General features: G+C 38.2%; 1 protein-coding gene across 1 annotated transcript; it reads right to left on the reverse strand.

The window, feature by feature from the left end:
- Positions 1 to 1908: 1908 nt before the first annotated feature.
- On the reverse strand, positions 1909 to 21338 carry METTL14 (methyltransferase like 14). The gene is made up of 11 exons (XM_014949924.1): positions 21156 to 21338; positions 20995 to 21083; positions 20206 to 20293; positions 15778 to 15858; positions 15291 to 15378; positions 13189 to 13279; positions 11479 to 11620; positions 9537 to 9629; positions 8053 to 8169; positions 5339 to 5549; positions 1909 to 3470 (listed from the first exon to the last, which is right to left on the reverse strand). Exons 1-11 carry the CDS (start codon positions 21306 to 21308, stop codon positions 3157 to 3159), a joined length of 1467 nt encoding a protein of 488 aa, XP_014805410.1. The 5' UTR covers positions 21309 to 21338; the 3' UTR covers positions 1909 to 3156.
- Between the last annotated feature and the right edge of the window lie 136 nt (positions 21339 to 21474).

Below are 21474 nucleotides of genomic sequence, written 5' to 3' on the forward strand. Positions count from 1 at the left end.
GAGCCTGTGTTCATGGCACTGAGCCGGGGAAGAACCCCACTGATCAGCTGCTTTAGTTGGTCACTTAGAATTTTGATGCGGAGCATGCACACCCCTTACCCGTGCACTGGCAAAGCCTACAGAGAGCATGATTTCAGGCACAGCGGTGCTGTTCAGAACAAAGCTGTAGTAACACAAAGCTATTTACACTCGCACAGCTAATTCATCCCAGCTCTAGCCTTTCACATACAGTTAATCTAATTTTTTGTACATATCACAATGGCTAAACCAGCACTGAGATACAGACACACGTTGATACAGCAGCTCTTGCAGCAATCATAAGTTATCACACAGACATATTACAATTCTTGTCTCCAGCATAAACAGCAGGGCTGTAATATTCAACTCAGATTTGCAGTATTTAGGCCTTTTTTTTTTCCTTTTTAATTGCTACAGTAATTATAATCAAAATAACTTAATGTTTCACCACAGAATTTACCTACTGCTTGCTTTTTTCATCCATGAGAATGACCCTATTATGAAAAGGATTAGTAAATTTTCCTCCATGTTATTAAGTTGACTTTCATCCCATTACACTGGGCAATTTTCTACTACAGCAATAAAGTTGCCACCAACTTTGCCAGTTTTGGAAGGAGAAATCATTTTTCTACTATATACAGAAACAGTGAATCTTGTTATCTATCACTTTCAGTTACTCAATGTATCCTTAAAAAGACACGTTCAAGAAACAAGACTTACAGCTGTTCTCAAGTGTTCCTCTATTCTTTTCTAGAGTGCATTCTGGATAGTTCTATACCTTGCCAAGGATTTTGAAACATCTGAGTATTCTAAAATTAATCCCTTGATTTAATACCATTTAACTTCCACTGTCAGTTCAAAATTGTTCTTTAGTTTGCAGCCTAAATTCCGCTCCACTGAGGAGAGCGTTCAGTATCTTACCAACACCAGCAGTGAGCCTGTGTTCATGGCACTGAGCCGGGGAAGAACCACAAACCCCCAAGAGCACTGACCACAGGCCCACACAGCACAACCAGCGTTCCAACCAATGCCTGATTGCCAATGTTTTCCAGTGCCGGAAAGCAGAAAGGGTTCTCAAGCCCATGGCTGGATTTACACACAGTGATTTACAGCTGAGCCAAGCCTTAAAATCCCTTTGAAGCTAAATGCTAAGATGTCCCGTATCTTGTCAGTGTAATTGTCAAATCCTTCACTTAATTCACATAGGGTGTAAGATACTCAAAGTACTATAAACCTCTTCCAGAATGGAAACACATGACAAGATCTAGACAAGCATCCCAAATCAGACTGGTGGCATTAATGCGTTTCATAAAACTGGAAAGAAAGAAACTTGTTAAGCTTTTTCTCTTTAAGGACAGCATGCTCAAATAAATCTGCATTTACTTGTGGTAAATGAAATATTCATCAGTTCACTGATTACGAGCATTAGCGTCCTCCTTCTGTTAAAGAATTACAACTGCAAAATTAACTGACAACCAGTAATGAAATTAAAAGATTTTCATGTCTAGACACCACTTTAGATATGGTCCAGATCAACAGTGATTAAGAAAATGTCCAATTATTGTATAATTGCAGCTAGGCTGGGGAATAGTGTCTCACTACAGTATTTTCTAAGTATCATCTCCACAAGCACGAGACACCAAGCCCTCAGTACACACCCCCAGACACTACTGTCTTACCTTTACAGGCAACTTATCGCTGTTGAAGCACCACCTTCAGATCACGCAGCAGGTATCCTTCGTAGAGCGTGTGTAGAAAGCTTTCACGCACCAAAAGAACAGTTACTGCCTGCTCTTTTACAACACGAGGGAGGAAACCAGAGTGAAACTTAGTCATTCCAAAACCTCAAGGAGAACAAACCCACAAAGTATTAAGAAAAATATAGTAACATTAGCTTTGATAAAGAAGTTTAATAATCCACTACTTTACAGGACAGTTATTTAAAATCTAGGCTTCAATTGAGAAATATTATAAGACTTAAAATCCAATTTTCCAACACCAGCCAGGTTTGTTTAGTCTACCAGGTATTGACCAAGAAGTTCAGAGTTGTGGTTTTGCTAAAATACAAACATTGTACATACCACAGTGAATTGCTTTCTTTTCACACTGTACTCTGGAGCTGATCACCAGCACTCCACTTCCAATGCACGTGATGTCCACAGGCAGAGCCAAACACTCAGATTCCTGTGCCCTCATTACCCAGGTGATTAGTTTCAGGAAGCGCTCACTCTCACAACATCACCTCACGTTTCCAGTACGACCTCCAGTGAGATCTTTCTACTACTTACATTGCAATTGCTCTGCAATAGAACTGGTTTTCCCTACCAAAGAACAAGGCTATTAGGAACAGGGTGAAAAACCCTACTCGAGAAGCAACCCAGACCTACCTACAGGTTCTGGACTCCATATAAACACAGGACTTCTTGCTCTCCGTGAAGCACACCACACAACTGCACAGAATTACCACTCTCCCCCACTACAGACGTGAAAGGTGAGTGCACATACACCACAAATGAAAAACTAACTTGTTCCCTATTCCCAGGAATAATTTGGGAGATTTAAACCAAATAAGAAAAAATAGAATTCTATTTATTCAATTTACTCCTTGCTTTCAGAGAAGTTAAAATATGTGTCGATACAGACACAATGCTTTTTCTTCCACAAATAAGAGAGTGAGCCTGCTATGGTCATGCAATTCAGAACTGCATTTCATGCCCACTCCATCGTATTAATCCAAGTCAGTCCAAACCTGAACCTCCGAAGGAAGAGGAATCTGTGTTGCAGAGAAAGTGACAGCTAATAAAGCCCACAGCTTGCAAGTTTCATATGGGAAGAGCAAGTATCTTCACTTGAATGGTATCGGTGGTTTGAGGAGATGGCGCTCTCTGCTTTGACACGTAGAGGCTGTCAGGAGGCAGTTTGGTGCAGTCAGGTGCAGGACCTGCCAGCCAGGCGGGGTGAGGTGATGTGCCAGGCCGGTCGCTGGAAGGCAGACTATCTGTAACGGCTTGCATCAGAAACAATTTTAAAAGTAATCTATCCTGAGTCCCCAGAATAATTCATTTTAGCAAAAACAAGACTAAGAAAAAGATTCAGAGATGAGGCATAGGACTGGAAGAAGCCATTACCCAACAGTCGTCAGCGGGTGGGGAAGCCTCCCCTATGGGTACCTCCACGTCCCCCTCTGAAGCCACCCCTCTCACCCCGAAAGTTAGTTCTGTTCCTCTCTCTGCCCCTTTCTCCTCGACCTGCTGAAGTCCCTCCTCTTCCTCCTCCCCTTGGAGCACCACCTCCCCGGTCAGACTTGGACTTGGGTGGTGGCGACTTGGGCCGAAGTCTCTCAATCTCTTCAGTGCAGCCCGTCAGGTGGGAATTCGGAGCGGTGAAGTATGAAGAATATGTTTCTGCATTGAAATTGCTGTTTGTGAGGGTGGGTCCTACAGTCAGCCAACCTACGGAACAAAACCAGAGTCAACACAACCAAGAACAAACTCCGTGCTTCAAGGCCATTACTGACTTTTTCCTAGTAAATGGCGTGACAGGGACACACACCTACACTGAAAGGAATGAAAAGGTCACCTCTGGGAAAACCAGAGTTATTGAAAAGGTAAGATTTTAGTTCAATATTTCTAAGGGCTTCTTATTTTCCCATTTTTCCCATGCTATTCCCCCACCAGCCCCTCTGGATCCAGACTAAAACAGGTCAGTAAAATCATCTAGTTTAAAAATGTCATCCTCCTCCTTTTCCTGTTTTTAAAAGGCATTTAAATATGAATTAGATAATTTTTGTCTCCAGAAACCAGTTGTGACAAGTGCAGCCAGGAGCACAGCGCACTGGAAGCGCGTATGTGAAAACACAATAAAATAAAAATTCTGTTGAAGCCCACATGATATGAAAATCGAGCTAAAGAGTTAAATTAACCTGTTTATGCACAAATATTCAGTGGGCACTTCAGCTTCACCAAAGGAATCAAGGCAGGCAGACATTCAAAGCAAGCATGTTCCTATTTCTTCATATTACAAGCTAAGGTAGCATTTGGACCTAAAATGGGGCTCTTAAAAATGTCAGTGGGAATTTAATTTTTGGTTGTATCATGAAGAAAAATGTAGTTCAGTGACCTCAACAACATCCTTTAAGGAAAACAGGAATAAAAAACGCCAAGATCAGTCTTTTAACACTGTTGTCTTTACCCTAGGAATGTACATAACATTTACCTTGCTTCCTGCACATTTAAAAAAATAAAAAAGACAAAAAACCAACCAAACGAAAACCAGAGAGGTCAGGTTTTCATAATTCTCAGAGCACTCTGTGATAAGTATAGGATTTAAAGTACACAAAGCAATTCCAGAGTAACTACCAAATTTAAAAAAAACAACAGTTGAATCAGACTAACATGACATCAACATATGAGAATTCACCTGCAGCAGCATGGAAGTAATACCTGACAATGTCTTTCTACAAAACAAAGCCCCCCTCCACACACACCAGTAACCAACTGAATTAAGACTGACATTAGCATAAAAATTCAAGTCAAAGGCCAGCCAAAGAATAGGAATGGCCAATAATCACTACTCCATAGTCTTATGAGCAAGACAGAAACACCACCTTGAAATTTATTTAGGAAACTTGCTGCTTGCAGCTTGTATATGATACACATCCTACTCCAACTGCAGTACAAAATAAGCAACTTTTTTTTTTTATGACAAGAATTAGTGTTCACATGCAGCAAACCAGGTCATGGACTTGCCAGCAACCTAACTGCAGTATCACTTGGCAGGGTTCTGTATGATGCTCCTGCAACACAGGCTGAGGATTCACCCCAAGACAGACGTTCTTGCTAGGAAAATGCACGTGGTATCTTTAGTTCTAGCAAAATTTTCTGCTATTTGATCACGAAGGACAGAACATCAGCTAGAGCAGAAATCACTTTGGTGCTGTCACAATGCTGGGAGACCTGTCCAGTAACCCATCAATCCCTCTGCTGCTGAACATTATACTAATTATTTATTGGAATGGGAGGGTAGGAAACTTGGGAAATTTCTCTATCCAGTAGATTTTCTCACTCCTGACTAGATTGCCACTATAGGGAAGTCACCAAAAACCTCATCTGGCTTTCTATGGTATCATAATCCCATGGTGGGGGAAATGAGGTTATATGCAGAAATACATAGTTACTCAGCTGATGCAAGTCCTAGCAGAAGAATCATGCATTAGGATTAACCATTATTGTCTCTGCTTCCATCAGAAGCCGCTTATTAAAGCCAGTTATTAAAGTAAATTTAAATCTATCTATTTGACAAAAACAAACATAACAGTTACCTGGTCTAATTGTACTGTCCCTTCCAAAAAGATGAAGACGTCGTCGTCCAAGGCAGAAATGCTCAATGATGTGAAAAATCTCTACAGGCTTTTCTATGTTGCCAATTTCAGGCTCTTCTGTGATGATTAAGTCAATATCAACATTAGCATGGATGAAGTCACCATCTGTACTGCGTCGCACAGTTCCTTTAATGCCCATGAGGCAGTGCTCCTGCACACACAGAAAAGTACCTGTCACATGCCGCACACCATGGCCCTGGTTTGAACACAATGGAGAGGCAGAGCAGATCCTGTTCTCATACAGGGAAAAGTCTTAAGTACAAACTACAGAGCTACCAAAAAGGCCTTTTGAAAATAAAGCACAGAGTATCAAAGCATCAAGATATCTGGCTTGATGAACTACACTACAAAGTGGTAAAACTCAATTAGAGGCTGAGATAAGATATTTGGACTTCTTAAATTACAGCAGTTAGAGCTTAGAAGTTGGAAAGGCTGAGAAGTCAGCACAAGGGAAGAAAACACAAGATGATGGCAAGAGTAAGGGAACAGTAATTATGATTAATACTTGTATCAGCATTTGGATCCTAACTTTCTTCATACAAATAATTTTTAAAGTTCTCAGTCGTAAAACTGAGCCAGTCAGTGAAAATAACATACTTTTTCATATTGTACCTCGGTTAGAAAAGCAGCCTTTGCCCTCAGATTACTTACTGGAAGATATCACTGCATCAAGAAAGTAAAACTACTATCAAACCGTCGATGCACTCTCAGTCAACCCCACCAGCATTAAAAGTTTCTTTAACTCTAATATGCATCGCTTTGCTTTCCTCTAAAACACTATAGATCAATTTAAGTGACTAGTATGTAGAATCTATGAATGAGGAATCACCATAATTAGTTCAGGATGAAAAGATGGTTCTACATACTCATTTCAGAGTTCTGTTTCTGGGAATATGAAGCTCAGATGAGCAATCTTCCTCAGTATCATAAAACACTGATTCACTAAGCACCACCAGATGGCTCTAAAAAAAAGTTGCAGACAAGACTGTGTAATCATTTCCAGATTTTTGGCACAGGTTTTAAGAGTTTGTGAATAAATATGGAAGGCGGAATAGGTGACCTATCAAATCTATGCAGTTGGTCAACTGTATCCAAGCTACAGGGGTTCTGGACATTAAATGTAACTAAATAAAAGGGCAGTATACTGCTAAGCAAAATACCCATCAACAAAGCCTTGTCGATCTCGTCTTTAAGAGAACTATCCAAAACATTTCATCTTCATAACCCATGGAATGTCATTCATTAGTACCTTAGATTCTGTAACAGGTGGCACAGCATAAAGCATGAATCTAGAGACATGTCTGAACTAAACATAATAGGATAGCGTTTGCTGTTGTAATTGTTGGTAAATACATCTTGCACAATGCACTACTTATTTAGTCAGAATAAGCTAGTTCAGTTTTCAATGTTTATTATAAATAGTGACCTCAGCCCCTTGCTCAATAAACAGAGAAATTCTCTAATATCAGAAACTATTATCCTCTGTAAACATAAAGGGTCCCCCAAATCCTCCAGTGTTACTTTTAACCTCTCCCTCAAGAGCGAGCTGCACATATTTACAATACTATATATGCAATAAATATACAATATTTATACTTCAAAATATTTATAACTAATACAACACATTTTCAAACAAACTTCAGATTAATGTAAATGCAAGTCAAAGATTCCTGGTATCTTAAAGGGAAATCTAGACTCCTAAAAATGGCAAATCTGAGACAGAGTTAAGGATGTTTAGTACTAATGAATGATTAACGAATGTGGAATGAGTTCTGAGGTTAACGACACTTTAAATTACTAAATTGTCAGCCAACTCTCTTTATTTGGTAAAACTGCCACCGTTACACCCATATATAGCCAAAGCAATTCTTTATTAATCCTATCTACATTAATATGTTTTTGAATAACATATATTTGAGTCTCTTAAATCAGAATAGGTTTTTTTCCTCTGCATCTTCTTCAATACACAACACATCCCTAAGAAACTATTCAATTTACACCAAGCTGACCCATTCTGTCACTTCAGGAAGATGCTGACTGAGCTATGGTCCCTAACAGCCCTCCATCTGCTTCAAGTGCTAGGCGTGTACCTGCACATGTGTATTTAGAACCATTAGCCAGTCTTCCAGAGTTATTTTGTATTACCACGTCCATTTACAATCTACATTAAATTTAGTCTGATTCTACTACTAAGTTCAGTTCCATTTAAAAGGTGTTACTTCACCAGCAAGTTTCCTCCTTCAATCTGGAAATGAGCTTGTGTTTCTAGACAAGAAGTACTGCATACCTAATAGACTAACTGCTTATTTACCATCCACCCATAACTGAAAAAAGAAGTCAAAAGCACCACAACGTACAGTAATATTTTCTATTCGGTTTCCTTTTTCCCTCTCAGGATTTCATTCTTGTACCATTGCTCTATGTAGATGAACCCTTCTATACCTCACACTGACTAAAGTCAAGAAGGGACAGGTGTTCACCATTTATCCTATGCATATGTTTATTTCCATATAGTGTACTTTGCAGAACACAGCTCTGAAGTCCTCGTGCCTGCTTTCCTGAAAGCACGTCATGAACTGCTGGGGAGCACCGGGTGTTTCCTTAGCACAAAGAGACAAGATGGGAACAGAGAAGAAATTGAGCCAAACCTTTACCTTGGTCCTTTGGAAAACAGCCTTAGGGTCTAGAGTCTTGGTCTTTCCAGGATTGTTCTTATTTGTTTTAATCCAACAAATGTCCTCGCATCTTCTGTAACCCCACTTGCGTAGACACTAAATGTTACAGACAGATAAAACAGTTCACACTATGCCAAAAACTTAAGTAACATAAACAGAACACTCACACAAGTTATTGGCTTTTCTTAGAGCATAGCTGGAAAAGAAATTTGTCACAGATGAATGAAATATTTTACTGGCATAACTGTAGTATGTTTCGTGAAACTGCCTCCCCCCCAGCCAGTAAAAAACTAACCAAGAGGCTTAAGCGCACAGCAACTTGTTTATGTATCACCTTTTAAAAAAGAAAAAAAATTCTAAACCACTGCACAGATCCCCTGTAGAACTCTGCAGTTATTTTTACCAAGTGACACTTAAATTTAATCAAAACCAGTCTGAACAACATAGTGACCTCGGCCCTGTCTCAACTAATACCTGTACTCTGGTAGTTTTTCACATTATTGTGAAATTCTATAAACAAGAAGATAAATAGCCAAAAGCTTTTAGTGCCATTTTGTGGCCTTTCCTGTATCTGTAGAAAAAACCCAAAAAACAAACAAACAAAAAATCCAAAAAATCCATGACTTTTTTAATCCTTAACTTGCAAATATAGTCTTGGAAAGGGAGGAAATTGGGCATTAGGGACTCAAGCTCATTTGGCTACTGCTTGTTCCAGAACTGTCCAGCTACTATGAATATCTCTATGACCAAAATCAATCCATTCAAAATAGCTACTCTAACCAACCTCAGAATGAAAAGCACGTAATGCAAACAGATTCACAACTACATGTTGCCCTTTAACAAATGCCATATTTTTTTAATGGAAAGTACTGCTCAAACGAAGCAAAGAACATTTCAGCACATCAAGAGCTGACTGGAAATTCATCCCCAACGCAAGAGCTGCTACCCAGGCATAAGAAAATATTACTCTAAAACTCCAAGATCTTAGAGGGAAGTAAAACTTTGTACAGCTCAGTAAACCTACTTAAACTCCAGGAGTTTTCTGAAAATAAGTAGTGCTAAGCACACAATTTTATCTCACTTTATGAAATAGTAGCACCTTTCTACTTCGCAAGAAAAATTCTGACAGAAAATTGCCAAGAAAAAATAATGTTGTGAATGCACTCAACACGGCAACCTGCTCCTATGGCAACATGCATATATCAAAACCAAGACAGCAGTACAGCTTTCTAGACCCTACAGAATTATGCTTCCTCACACAGTCACAGCAATTCATCTGGAGACTAGCAGTAACTAAACAGTTAATGCCAGATACACTTAAATTTACTTAATCCACTTACAATTACCACAGTAACAAAACATCTCTCAGCAGTTACAGTTGAGAATTCTATACAGAAAAAGTCAATGATAAAAATAAACTCTTAAGCCTGTCCCTGATAAATTGAATTAAAACGTCATCTTACCACTCGGCCAAGATCCAGACCCTCGCCTGAACCGCACCATAGAAACACAAATGACCTCGGGGCTGCAATTTCTTCAATTTCCAATTTCATTATCTAATAACAATAATAGTAATAAAAGTGTTTCTGATTTAAATATAAATCACCAATTATATAAGGAAGAATACTTATTAAGTGTTCAAGCATTATAACAAAAAACATCAGGAAGCACTTCTTATTAAAGATATAACTCTGTGTATCATTCACAGCCATCCTCTTAAAATTTTCCAGAAAGTATGTTGTAAAAGTTACCTTATCAGTACCCAAGTGCATGTTTTTAACACAGCTGATGACCAGCTTAATTATTCTTTTTAACAGAAATTCTATCTGTATAGAAAATTCCAGACTTAAAAGACTAATACAACCCACATGATGTTTATATCCTAAACCTCTGCTTCATTTTACCATTTATTAGTAGATAGTGCTCTGTTTCTTTTCAGGCCTAGAGTTACTTATGTGAAGCATGTGAAGACACATTTATTATAATGTGCTTAATTCCTATTACTATATAGGAAAGACACTCTCTCCATTTTCACTTTCAGGAAAGAAGCAGCAAGAACTTATCAGGACAGTGGTTCAACAGTGACAGATGAGTAACATTCAGGATGAAATTACTTCAGATGCAAAGCATCTGTTACTCATTACAAGTTGAAAAGATTCAGCTGTAACTTGCTAACACATCAAATCAAGCTTCATTCAGTGCCACTGTGAAGAAAAATAATGCAGTAGATGCCATTCTAAAAGGATATAACTCCAACACTTCCAGTTTTTCTCTTAGGAAAGAATGTTTTTTCCCTGCATAATGCTGCCAGGCACCACTTTTACCTGATGTAACACAGAAGCTACCTACTCCTTAACATGTAGTTACCTATTCTCTTATCAAGGCATGAATTTGTTTTCAAATCCATGCCTTAAAGGTGGATTGAGTTTTATGTAGTTCTCCTGACCCTTTAGTCTGCCTGATTCATTTCTGAAGCTATGCATGTGTAGGTTCCAGACTAAGGAAAAACTAAATCTAGTTTAAAGTAACACCACCATCGCCCTCCTTCAAACTGCACAGAACATAGATACGAAAACCTCAGCAACAACTGCTTCACTCATATTATGATGAATTTGCTGCTAATGCAGATGGAGTGCTGCATACCTCTCAAATAGGGTCTCTAAATAATAGGTATTTATTAGTTGCATATTCCCACCTGTCAAAAAAGATCACACCTTGCACATTAAGATTTCTCCTTTTTCCCAAAAAAGGATCAGAAATTAACATGGCTTCAAAAAAACCCCTCTGAGATGACTAAACAGTAATGGAATACATAAAAACAAGAACAAACCTCCACAAGTAAGGTTTATCTATTTTGTTAGGCTTCTCAGGATTACACTTAATTTGACTGTTAAAATTTCCTACCTAATCAATACTTTGGCGAAAGGAGATAGGTTAATGAAGCATATTCATCTATTCTTTGCATAGAAGACCAGCATATTAAAAAGCATACCTTAAAAATATCTTTGAGAATTTCAAGAAACAAGGGAATATTTACAATGGATATTCTGAATTTCAACAGCAAAAGCCAAACAGAAAAGAAAACTCTTGGAATTTGAGGGTAGGGAGAAAATCCACTATTATTAGATTGAAGTTTTCAACCAGGAGAATAAAAAGCTACATTTAAATCATTAAACTCCTCAAAAAAAAAAAAGCCTTTTAACAGAAATAGCATAGCCATGCATACAATATAAAACTTAGTTTTTCTAAGAATCTAGACTTAAAAAAAAAAAACCAACATAAAAAACATACCATATTTTTCCTTAAAAACACATCTCTAACACATTGTGATACCAAATTAAATCCTCAAACTATTTTGCTTAAACACACACATGAAATCTTTTTCACAGCAAGAAAAATACTTACATCATCCCAGGTCCAGCATTTTTCATTGGCAGTAATGCCAGTCTCTCGGTAGTATTCTTCAAGTGGTGGTTCCAGAAGAATCACATCAAATTTAGACTTCAGTTCCCTAATATCAAAAGCTTCCAAATCTGCTTGTAAGTACCTGTTTAAACAAAAAACGGTAAGGTTGCTTAGATAAGTTTAACAATGGTTTGAAAATTATACTCCACACAGCACTTCTGTGTAGCTAGTTAAGAATAGTCTCCTGTGTAGCTCATAACTCAAATGCACTAAACCCAGAGGAGATGCATAATGCATTCTCACTTAACTTAGACTAGATGCTGTTACACTAGATTTTTTTTAAAAGTGGTCTCTCTCTCAATAAACAGTTTTTAGGATTCCAATTTAGCAAGCAGGAAACAGATGCCCACACAGACTGTACAACAATATCTAGTACAGAATCACTGGACTCCCTGTCCACAGAAGAAAACATCAACATTTAAGAAGCAAACAGTCACTGTCTGGTTAACAGACTTCTATTTTGCTTCACTTTGTGAAAGTGGTATAATTTTAGAATTGCCGTTTATTATACGTTATGTTCAAAAGAGTCTGAATACTGGAAATGTAGTTGCTTTTCATATAGTAGGAATGTATTTCTCCACCCCTATAACAAAAGCATAATTCCACACACATTGATTTTATTAAATACACACTCAAATGCACTCTTAAGACTGGCCTCCACACCTGTCTGCCACTCATTGCTGGATTGCTATCAAAAAAATTACACTGCCCTCTCATCAATACCTTAAAAAAAAGTTGATTAGCAGACCACCACCTCCCCCTTCCTAAGGAAGTGTCTTGAAGATATTATTATTCCATAAGTGTATTTGTTATTATCAGAAGGCAGCATTTGATAACTATTTCCCCCCCCCCTTTGTGCTTTCAGGTTAAGAATGCCAAAGCACACCTAACTTCAAATAGTAAGTTGAGTTTTGCCGTTTGTAGCTCAGTTGTTCAGACAACTGTTTCAGAGTTTTTCACATGACTGTCATGAAATAATGCTATTTTACTCAGTACGGATTTGGACAACAGCATATTAAAAGCATTAGGTTAACATTCAGATAGCTTCAAATTCCTGGGAGTAACACACTGCAGGCTTATACTAACATTCAGCAAAACCTCAGAGGTAATTTGAAGGTAACAGGACAAATCACCTCCAGGCAGCCTAAACGTTATTTGGTCTTGAAACTACAAAGTAACATCTGATTAATGAATACTAAGATAACAGCTGAACAAAAAGATTACACAAAAAGATCTGTTACAAGAGCAACTAAGGTTATATTAAGAGGCCAATTTTTTTAAGCTTTTCTTGTTATTGTATACTGCGTGATATCATGAGATTCACCAGCATACAACATTCTTTTAGTTTCCAAATAAAGCCTGCAACCCAAACAGTTGACAGTTCAGTCTTAAAAATCAAAGCTTTAGATACTGTAAATAATCACACACTGGAAAGAAAACCTAGTTTATATACTATATTAAACATCTAGATTAAACTAACAAAACCAAACTTGTTTTACTCTTCTGAAGTTTCAACTGATTAATTTCTATATACAAACAGAAACAGAAAATGTAAATTCTGAGCAGGTGCTAAAGATCGAGATTTGCAAAGCAGACAGCTAACTTCAAACAGGTCTGGAGAAGAAAGGCATTTTTCACAAGAACACTTACATGGGAGGAGTGTTAGATTTAGATATCAGCTCATCCTTCAATCTGATGAGCTCTCTAAGTTTTGGATATTCTTCAAACCTATCTGCTAAGCCTAAGAAGAAGAAAACATGAAGTTAACAACTACTTAGTAAATTTCTATCAATTAAGCATTGTCCAGTATTCTGAATAGGTCCAAATGTTAATACACAGCCTCATTTTAAGTTTTGTTAGAACAAACCAAAGCCTTCAAAGCAGTTTTTTTATTCAGTACTTCACAAAAGCCTCCTGCCTTCACCCAGTTAATTATGTCTATTACTGAATGTAGCGTCTGTGCTCTAATCTTCTCTAGAGCACTACAGTACAAAAGGAGTTCACAACTCCTTTAATCAGAAGGAAACAATCATTTTAACTAAAAGCACCAGAATAATGAGAGAAAGTTATTTTGTTATCCCCCATCCTTACGTTTATATTACGATCTAATTAACATTCACTTACAGAATACTCTTATTTAACCTTTGAAGACTCTTTCTAAGGAGGCAACTGGGGTGTGGCTGGTTCCCTTAGGCACCCCCTATATTGAGATTTGGAGTGCTCTTGTGTCAGTCATGAAGATCTAAGTACATGTATTTATTGGGTTCCTAGACTTAGATTTATGATGCTAATTTTCAAACCTTTCATGTGTACAGAACACAAAAGGGAGAACCCTAATTAGGTTTTCTGCAGCAAACTTTAAAAAAAAAAAACAAAAAACAAACAATGAGCAAACTTTTCAGTATATTACATTGCCCCTTCAAAAAAAAAAAAAAAGTAGACAATGTGTTTTCCTTATTGCTAGCAGCAAGCTCAGCACAAGCCACAAATTATCATTCTGTCTCCCAAGCAGTTTCAGTTCAAACTTAGGAGTTTTTGCAGGGTCATGTCCAATTACAAACTAGCACCTAAGCAGAGTTTTGATCATTAAGTAGAAAATGCACACTAACCTATATGCAACTTGACATACCTCATCTCTAAGAAGGGGTCTAGACCAAGTGCTGCTGATGCATTCATTTCCATATTAAGACTCATATAACAATTTGTCCTGTCCCTTCCCAATTCTTTATGCAGCAGAGATATCAGAGTAAATAACGTAGGCTTGTCTTTGTACTCATCTTATTTCAAAGAACAGTCCATAACTATTTCAGCTATAGAAATGTGAAGCCCAGATGCTTGTCAGATAAAGACATAACTGAGTCAAACCAGCCTGTTTCTCATACTAAACATCCAGATGTGTTTTACAGAAGCATTAACAAAATATAGAGAAGAAACAAACTAGCTGCCTCAATAGGCAAACGAAACCTCCTTGGGTAGGCAGCATCTATAAATGCAACATACTTGCCCTGACAATCTTAAACTTGATAAAATACAGATATCTGTTGCAGAAAACTGCAGAGATATGTCCTGCTTTTTTGACAAACCAAGTAACTACCAGACGCCCATTCTGGGAAACCAGACCAAACCATACCTTAGTTTTAGAAAGATTAAATTCCAGCCTAATAAAGTAAGATTTCAATTACAAGTTCTGTGATAGCTGGATCAACATAAACTTAAAAAATAACACCCTCTAAACTCAATAATACGTTGGGCTTTCTAATGAGTTGTCTGTAGCTACATAACTTAGCTGGTAAATATTATCCATACTGCTTACTGACTTAAATGTAAGCATTTTCCATACTTTATGTGTTACATGCATTCTTGGAGGCAATACAATCCAGGAAACAGCTGAACTCTAAGTCAGTTATTCAAGCTTCCAGAGGTTTCAAGATCTGCTCACTAGACTCATCTACTTTCTGGAATCAAAAGAGCTAGTTTTGAAAAAATCTTACAGGTGAAATAATTTCAAATAAAACCAAGAGAAAGAAGAGCCTTGGTAATAACCACCTTCTATCTGATTAAAAATAAAATTATTCATATAAATTTATATATTGATATGTATGCATACAGACAGACAAAAGTATGAAGTATATGTGTATCTACATTTCCCTGTCACTGTAAGGAATTAAAAAGGGGACAAAAAAAAAAAAAAAAAAAAGAAGTGCTGTGGAATAAAATGAGTTCTCTTCAAACAGCTACCGACTATGACATACCAACATCTCTGATGAAGTTCTGGGGTCTGTGTCCTGTATCCACAAAGTGTTGGCAGTAATCGTTGTGTGGATTTAAGCTTTGAGTACCCTGGAGAACACAAGGAAGTTCAGTGAGTGCAACAGGGAGACAACTGGACATATACACACATACTACATGTGTTAGTCTGACAAATGAGGAAGTAACCGATTATTTTTTTTAATTTTCAACATGCCTCTATAAGCCACACTAGTCAAGACCGCCATTGAGTTTTTAGTTCCAAATCAGGCCCACCATTACTATAGCTCATTGCAAGCTGATCCAGATCTTTACTCAGATCAATGTAAACACTAGTACCTTTCACACCTTTCACAGGAAGCTTCCGCACTTTTGAATTCCAGTCAATTACTTCAGCCTTTAAAGCTGTATGTCAAATACCATCAACTGCAGAAATAGTTTAACACAACTATGCCAGCTTTGACTAGACTTCTAATTGCAAAAGCAGTTTACCTTAAGAAAGGTACTGGAATCTTTGTAAATCTCTTCTTCATAGGGCAGGTTCTCTTCATCCTGCTGCAGCTCTACTTCGTCCTTGGAAATAAAGCAGATATTACAAGTATCTGAAGCATTTAGAAGTATGCAAGATCATGCTGTTTCTCTCCTCATTATGATTCTGCTTCTTAAGGAAAGAAGTGGGCTGTCACAACAGAAGTCTCCTAAAACAGCAGATCATGAATGGTTCCAACTCCAGTTTTGGAGGGGAAAAAAAAATTTACCTATTCCCAGAAAGGGCTGCCTGTCTCTAATTGATGGGGAGAGTTACTGGAAAAGTTATCTGAAAGAAGAATAAAATACAAACCCCTTCATTTCTAGGCCCTGACAGTCTAGAAAGTGCTTTACAAGGTATAGAACTTCTAATTTTTGTCTCCCCACAATTTTCACTCCTTAGACTAGAGCAGATCATGTATTTTGATGAAGTCTTCCTGTAGTAGAACCTTTGTATGTTTATATCCACTCAATCATCTCTCATGTTCTAAACTGAGCAGCTGAAACCATCTTCTCTATATAAATCTGTTAAAAGTGCACACTTCACAGATACAGCATATGATACAAGCCAATATTTCATTTGGACTGTCTCCTTAAGAATAACTTTAAAATTCCCATTTTGTAGTCTCAAAATTTACAGAAAACAGGAATTGTATTGCAACAATCTTTTTCCCCAGTTTGTGAATCACCAACAGACAGATTTGTGGAATTCAGAGATCTGTGACACTGACGTACTCTGAACATCCAACACAGAACTCAGAACAGAAACAAAGAGACTCGCTTCTTCACATCACTTTCTGTTTTCCGTTGATCCTGAAATAATCCAGATAAAATTGAAGGACCACTACCATGGTTCGTGATCTACCATGTTTGCTCTTTCATATGTTATTGATTACAACATAAATCTTAATCAGTTAATACGGTGAGAAGAAAAGAGGTCCCAAAAAAGGGCAAGATTGCTATCAGAAATAGTAACAGTGTTTACAAGGAAAAGGAATGAATAGCAGGCAAGTAGCAGCGTTATTCAGAAAAAAAAAAAAATGCTGAAAGCTTTGAGTTTTACTAAAAACTGCTTACACCTGTTTCTCCTCTTCCATTTTCCTCTAAATCTTAGCCTTCACATGTTAGATACCTACTTCTGAGTCATCCCAGTTCTCTTTATGCCTTCATAAATCATTAATAAAAGGTCTTGTGGCCCGAAACAAAAAGCCCACACCACCTACTTTCAAAGGGAAAAGGACATGGTCAAAGCCAAGACACAGAATCTTGTATTATTGTGAATTTCATTAAGTTCTTGTACATTAATCATCCTTGTTTCCCAAGTCTGGTATATTGTTGTTGAATTAGGGAAACAAAAACTATCCACAATATTCAAGCACATAGTTTTTTTGAAATGACTAGATACATTAAGCAATTACAATGATTCAACCAAGCAAGATTTTTTCAGCCTCCAGAATGGTGGCAAGGAAGCATTCCAAGCTTGCAGGCCACTGCTTGCAGAAATAAAGCAAAAAGGTGTAGTATCAAATTAGGCTGGCAGACAGCAAGTAGTATTTTTGTACTTCATACAATGTTAAAACTTGAACTCTTTGCCACAGAACAATGTTGATACCAGGCATTTATACAGATTCAAACAACTGAGTAAATTCACCTGGGGATGGGGAGAGGCAGAGCAGCAATCACAGCTCTGAGAAGGTGATGAAAAACCTGGGAGTGCCAGCGGACAGTCTAGTCCCATTATGTCACTTCCAAATACAGACCTGGAAGCTCAACTAACCCTGGTACAACCACTCAGTTCCACAAAAACAAGAGTATTGTAGTCCTTTAGAACCACAATTCAATGTTCTGACTGTAAAATATCTAGTATTCATTTTTGCCAATAACACATCTGTTCCTGTATCTCCCACCTCTACGGTTTGCAACGCAGAGCCAGGTTCCAAGACAGAAGTCAAGCTGCCAGTGTGGAAGCTTAACAAGCAGCCTTGCAGCCCTTCATTTTCATATCAGCCTGATGCTTACTAAGAACTCTCACTAGAAATTTACACTTATTCTAAAAAAAAACCAAAACCACCAAAACCAAAAAATAAAAAAAATCAGCTTTTTTTGCATCAGAGGTTCCTAAATGGCGAGAGATTAACATACTTCATCTTTAATCTCAAAAGCTGCTCTCATACTTCCCCCACATAATCAAGAAGTCAATGTCACTGTTCAGCCTTCTCTCAAAACACCAGCATAAGACATTTAGGTGTCATCAGCTCACTTCACTTTTCATTTGAAAGACTAGAAGCTGATAGAAATCCTCTACAATACCCAACTATATTTGTTTAAAGGTATCATGCCTACATCCACACTCTACACCTGTAGACCCTGTGCCATCACACTGTATTGTAGTAACAACAATGTTGCATCTCCACAGTAATCCATCTTCACCAGCAATTACAGCTCAGGCTCCAGCCAGAGTAGTTGAGGTTTGAGGACACATTCATTTCCACCAAATCTGAAGTCAGGGCGCAAAAATTTTAAACCACTTCAGGACAATTACCTGATACCATCATATAGAACACAACACAGCAAGTCAGGGTTTTAGAGACATACTAGAGTCACTTTACACTGAAAATACCTCTAATTTTCCTACCAAAACTGACAAACTAGCAATATTTGTCTGTAACACTAATAGTTAAGTCTATTATTACTTTTGTCTGCGGAGTATTGAACACAATCCAGTAGAGCCTGATACTATAACAACCTAAATTTTTGTATCAGTTCATATTACAAGACTTAATTTAAACAGGCTCAAAGTACTAACAAAAAAAGTTACATAAATACAGATGGGATTTTATTAAGTTCTTAATCTCCTTGCCAACAGGAAATTAGCAATGTCTGCAGAAAACAGCTGATGACTCCACTATAGATGTTCTACTTGGGGGTTTCAAGTTTCTTAAATCTGTTCATTTGCTCAACTGAAATTGGGCCGAGGTAGTGCTATTAAAATATTCCTCAATTTCAACAATATAGCAAGAGTCTTGGCATCCTAATGAAGAAAATGTTAATTTTAAGATTCATATGCTTTGCCAACTGAAGTGACATACCCATATATATTTCAGTGAAAAAAATATGTTTTTTAACCACATACTTGGTGAAGGAGTAAAATCAACTGATGAGATCACTAAAGTGAACATAAAATCCCCACTTTACAACAGTGCATGTACTCTGTAAATCCGTTCTTTGAGATGATGAAAAAATTGGTTTGCTAAACAAAATTACAGACTAGCACCTCACATGTTAAAAAGAACATCTGCCCACTTACAGACAGACTTTTAAAAAGAGACATAAAAAAATGTCCTGTCAAACATTAAGTTTTTGGTTTAGTAAGACAGAAGTAAAACAGACATTATCAAAGAACATAAATGTAACACTATAAAGGCCTCATATTTCAAAAATTACTTTTTTTTAGCATCCAAGAGAACAGCAGACACTGCATTATTTCATAAATGCACTGACCTTGACTCTACTTAACCACACAAGCACGATTATTAGGACAAGTTAATAAAGAGAGAGGGAGAATATATGCTGCAACAAGATCACAAAGCAAATCAGGAACACAGCTGTACCATAATCATGCCTTTGTTTAACCTCGTTTCTCTACCACTCATCTTGGACAATGCTCTTGGATGAGCATTTGAAAAACAAAGAGCATGAAAGTTTGACAACCACTCATCTCTAGTGATCATGGAGGAATTTTATTTTGTTTTTTTTTTCACTGAACCTTTCCTTTGGATCTTTTGGATACTTAAAGCATACCCCAAACCAAGCCTCTTAATTCCAGTCCCATAGAATCCCTTATTTCTTCCATTCATACAGAACTGCATTCCTTTGACCTTGAAAAGCAGGTTGGAAGGCACCCTCAGCCTCCCCGTATCTCATCCAATGGCCTGCCTCATGGTAAATGCAAACTTTTCTTCTGACACAAAGAAATTCTGGTCAAGATTTTTTTTTTTTTTTTTTGCATACCCAAGGATGCACACATTCTACCACTTCTTCCCATACAAGACAGCCAGCCATGGTACACTGTCATTCCCAGCAGGCACTATCACCTAAACCTACCCTGCTAGAAACAACAGTAAATTAAGCCTCCAAACATTGGGTTCTGGGAGTGTAAAGTTGAATGCACCTAAGCCATGTCTGAAGAGAACCACTAAGTGTCTATACCCCATCTCTTAGATCTTTGCAGTGGAAGACATGAAGGGAGATGTCACTGAGGGACATATATTTTAAAGTATCTGTACACATCACATTTATTTTTATTTATAAAATACATGTCTGTGCATATAACTCCATCACCAGAGACCTATGAACACCAGAGAAAAAGCAACTTTTTTTTTTTTTTATTACCTTATATTCTTCAATCTCTTCCTCATCAGCTTCTCCCTCATCTGGGTATTTGCGTTTTGCATTTGGTGCAGAAGTATCATAAGCAGCCCTATAAACATCCCAAAAAAATCCACATATAAAATAGTATCTCTCTCCAGAGAGATCATTTCAGAAATCTCTGATAATCTGCCTCAATTACATGTGTCTGTTACAAGTTTGAAATTATTTTGAAACTTTTTATATAAGAAGTTGTTCCTCTCTCTGTATATTTTAGACCAGCCCAACTTCTTAAGGACAGGACTCCTGCAAACAGGTATTTCACTTCCTCATTTTTCTGTTCTAAAAGGTACAATTTATTTTAATCAAAGCAGTACATCTACAAAATCAAGGCCGCTCACACAAGAAAATTACTGTTACATGTGAGAATTCGTAAGCACGAGTTCTCTGTCCTAGCCATGTCTATTGTTCCATAAGAACTCTTAACTAAATTTCCCTGTAACTGCTCTTCGAAAAACTATAAAGGCTCTAGGACAATGCAGATAGCACACTCTAAATTCACACCTCAGTTTTGCTCCACGGTAGCTTTTTAACATAGGAAGCAAAAGTTGGCCTTGATTTCCAAGCTGTGAGCGACTAAACCCTACTCACCTTATTCAAAGTTCTAATTTGTGTAATTAAACCATTTTCTTCCACTGAATAGTATGTTTTTAAATAACCAGTAAGATTTGCGAGCGATCTCATCCTATTTCAAAGGCCCGTATAACTATTAAACCCCCTTAACTTCTGACAGAAGTTGTACACGGTACTGACCGACACGTCTCCCTTGTTTCAGCAATCTCCCGCTGGTCATCCTTGCTGTTGAGCACGGCACCGATACTGTCCGCGTTCTCCGCTCCTAACTGAACAACGGACAAGGCAGATTGAACCCGCAGCTGCCACCGATTACAACCCACCCCACGCCCCCCACACACCTGCGATGAGTAAGCCCAACGGCCGCGCTCTGAACTCCACACGCCCCACCACCAGCCAGGCCCCGCCGCAGCCGGCCTGCAGGCCCCCGCCCGCGACCACCGCCCCCACCGGGGCTGCGGGGCCACACCGATCGGCCCTCCGGCGCTCGCCATTTCCCCGGCACCCGGGCCGGCGGCAGCACCGCTCTCTTCCGTTACCGACAAGCGGCCGCCACGGAATCCGCCCCTCTCCCCGCTCCCGCCGCCGTTAGCACAACCGTTGCACCTGAGGAGGCGCGCGCCCGCCGCCCCCTCCCCGCGGGGAAAAGGCGGGGCCCAG

This window comes from Calidris pugnax, unplaced genomic scaffold, assembly GCF_001431845.1.
Source record: "Calidris pugnax isolate Ruff unplaced genomic scaffold, ASM143184v1 scaffold42, whole genome shotgun sequence".
NCBI classification, from domain to species: Eukaryota; Metazoa; Chordata; class Aves; order Charadriiformes; family Scolopacidae; genus Calidris; species Calidris pugnax.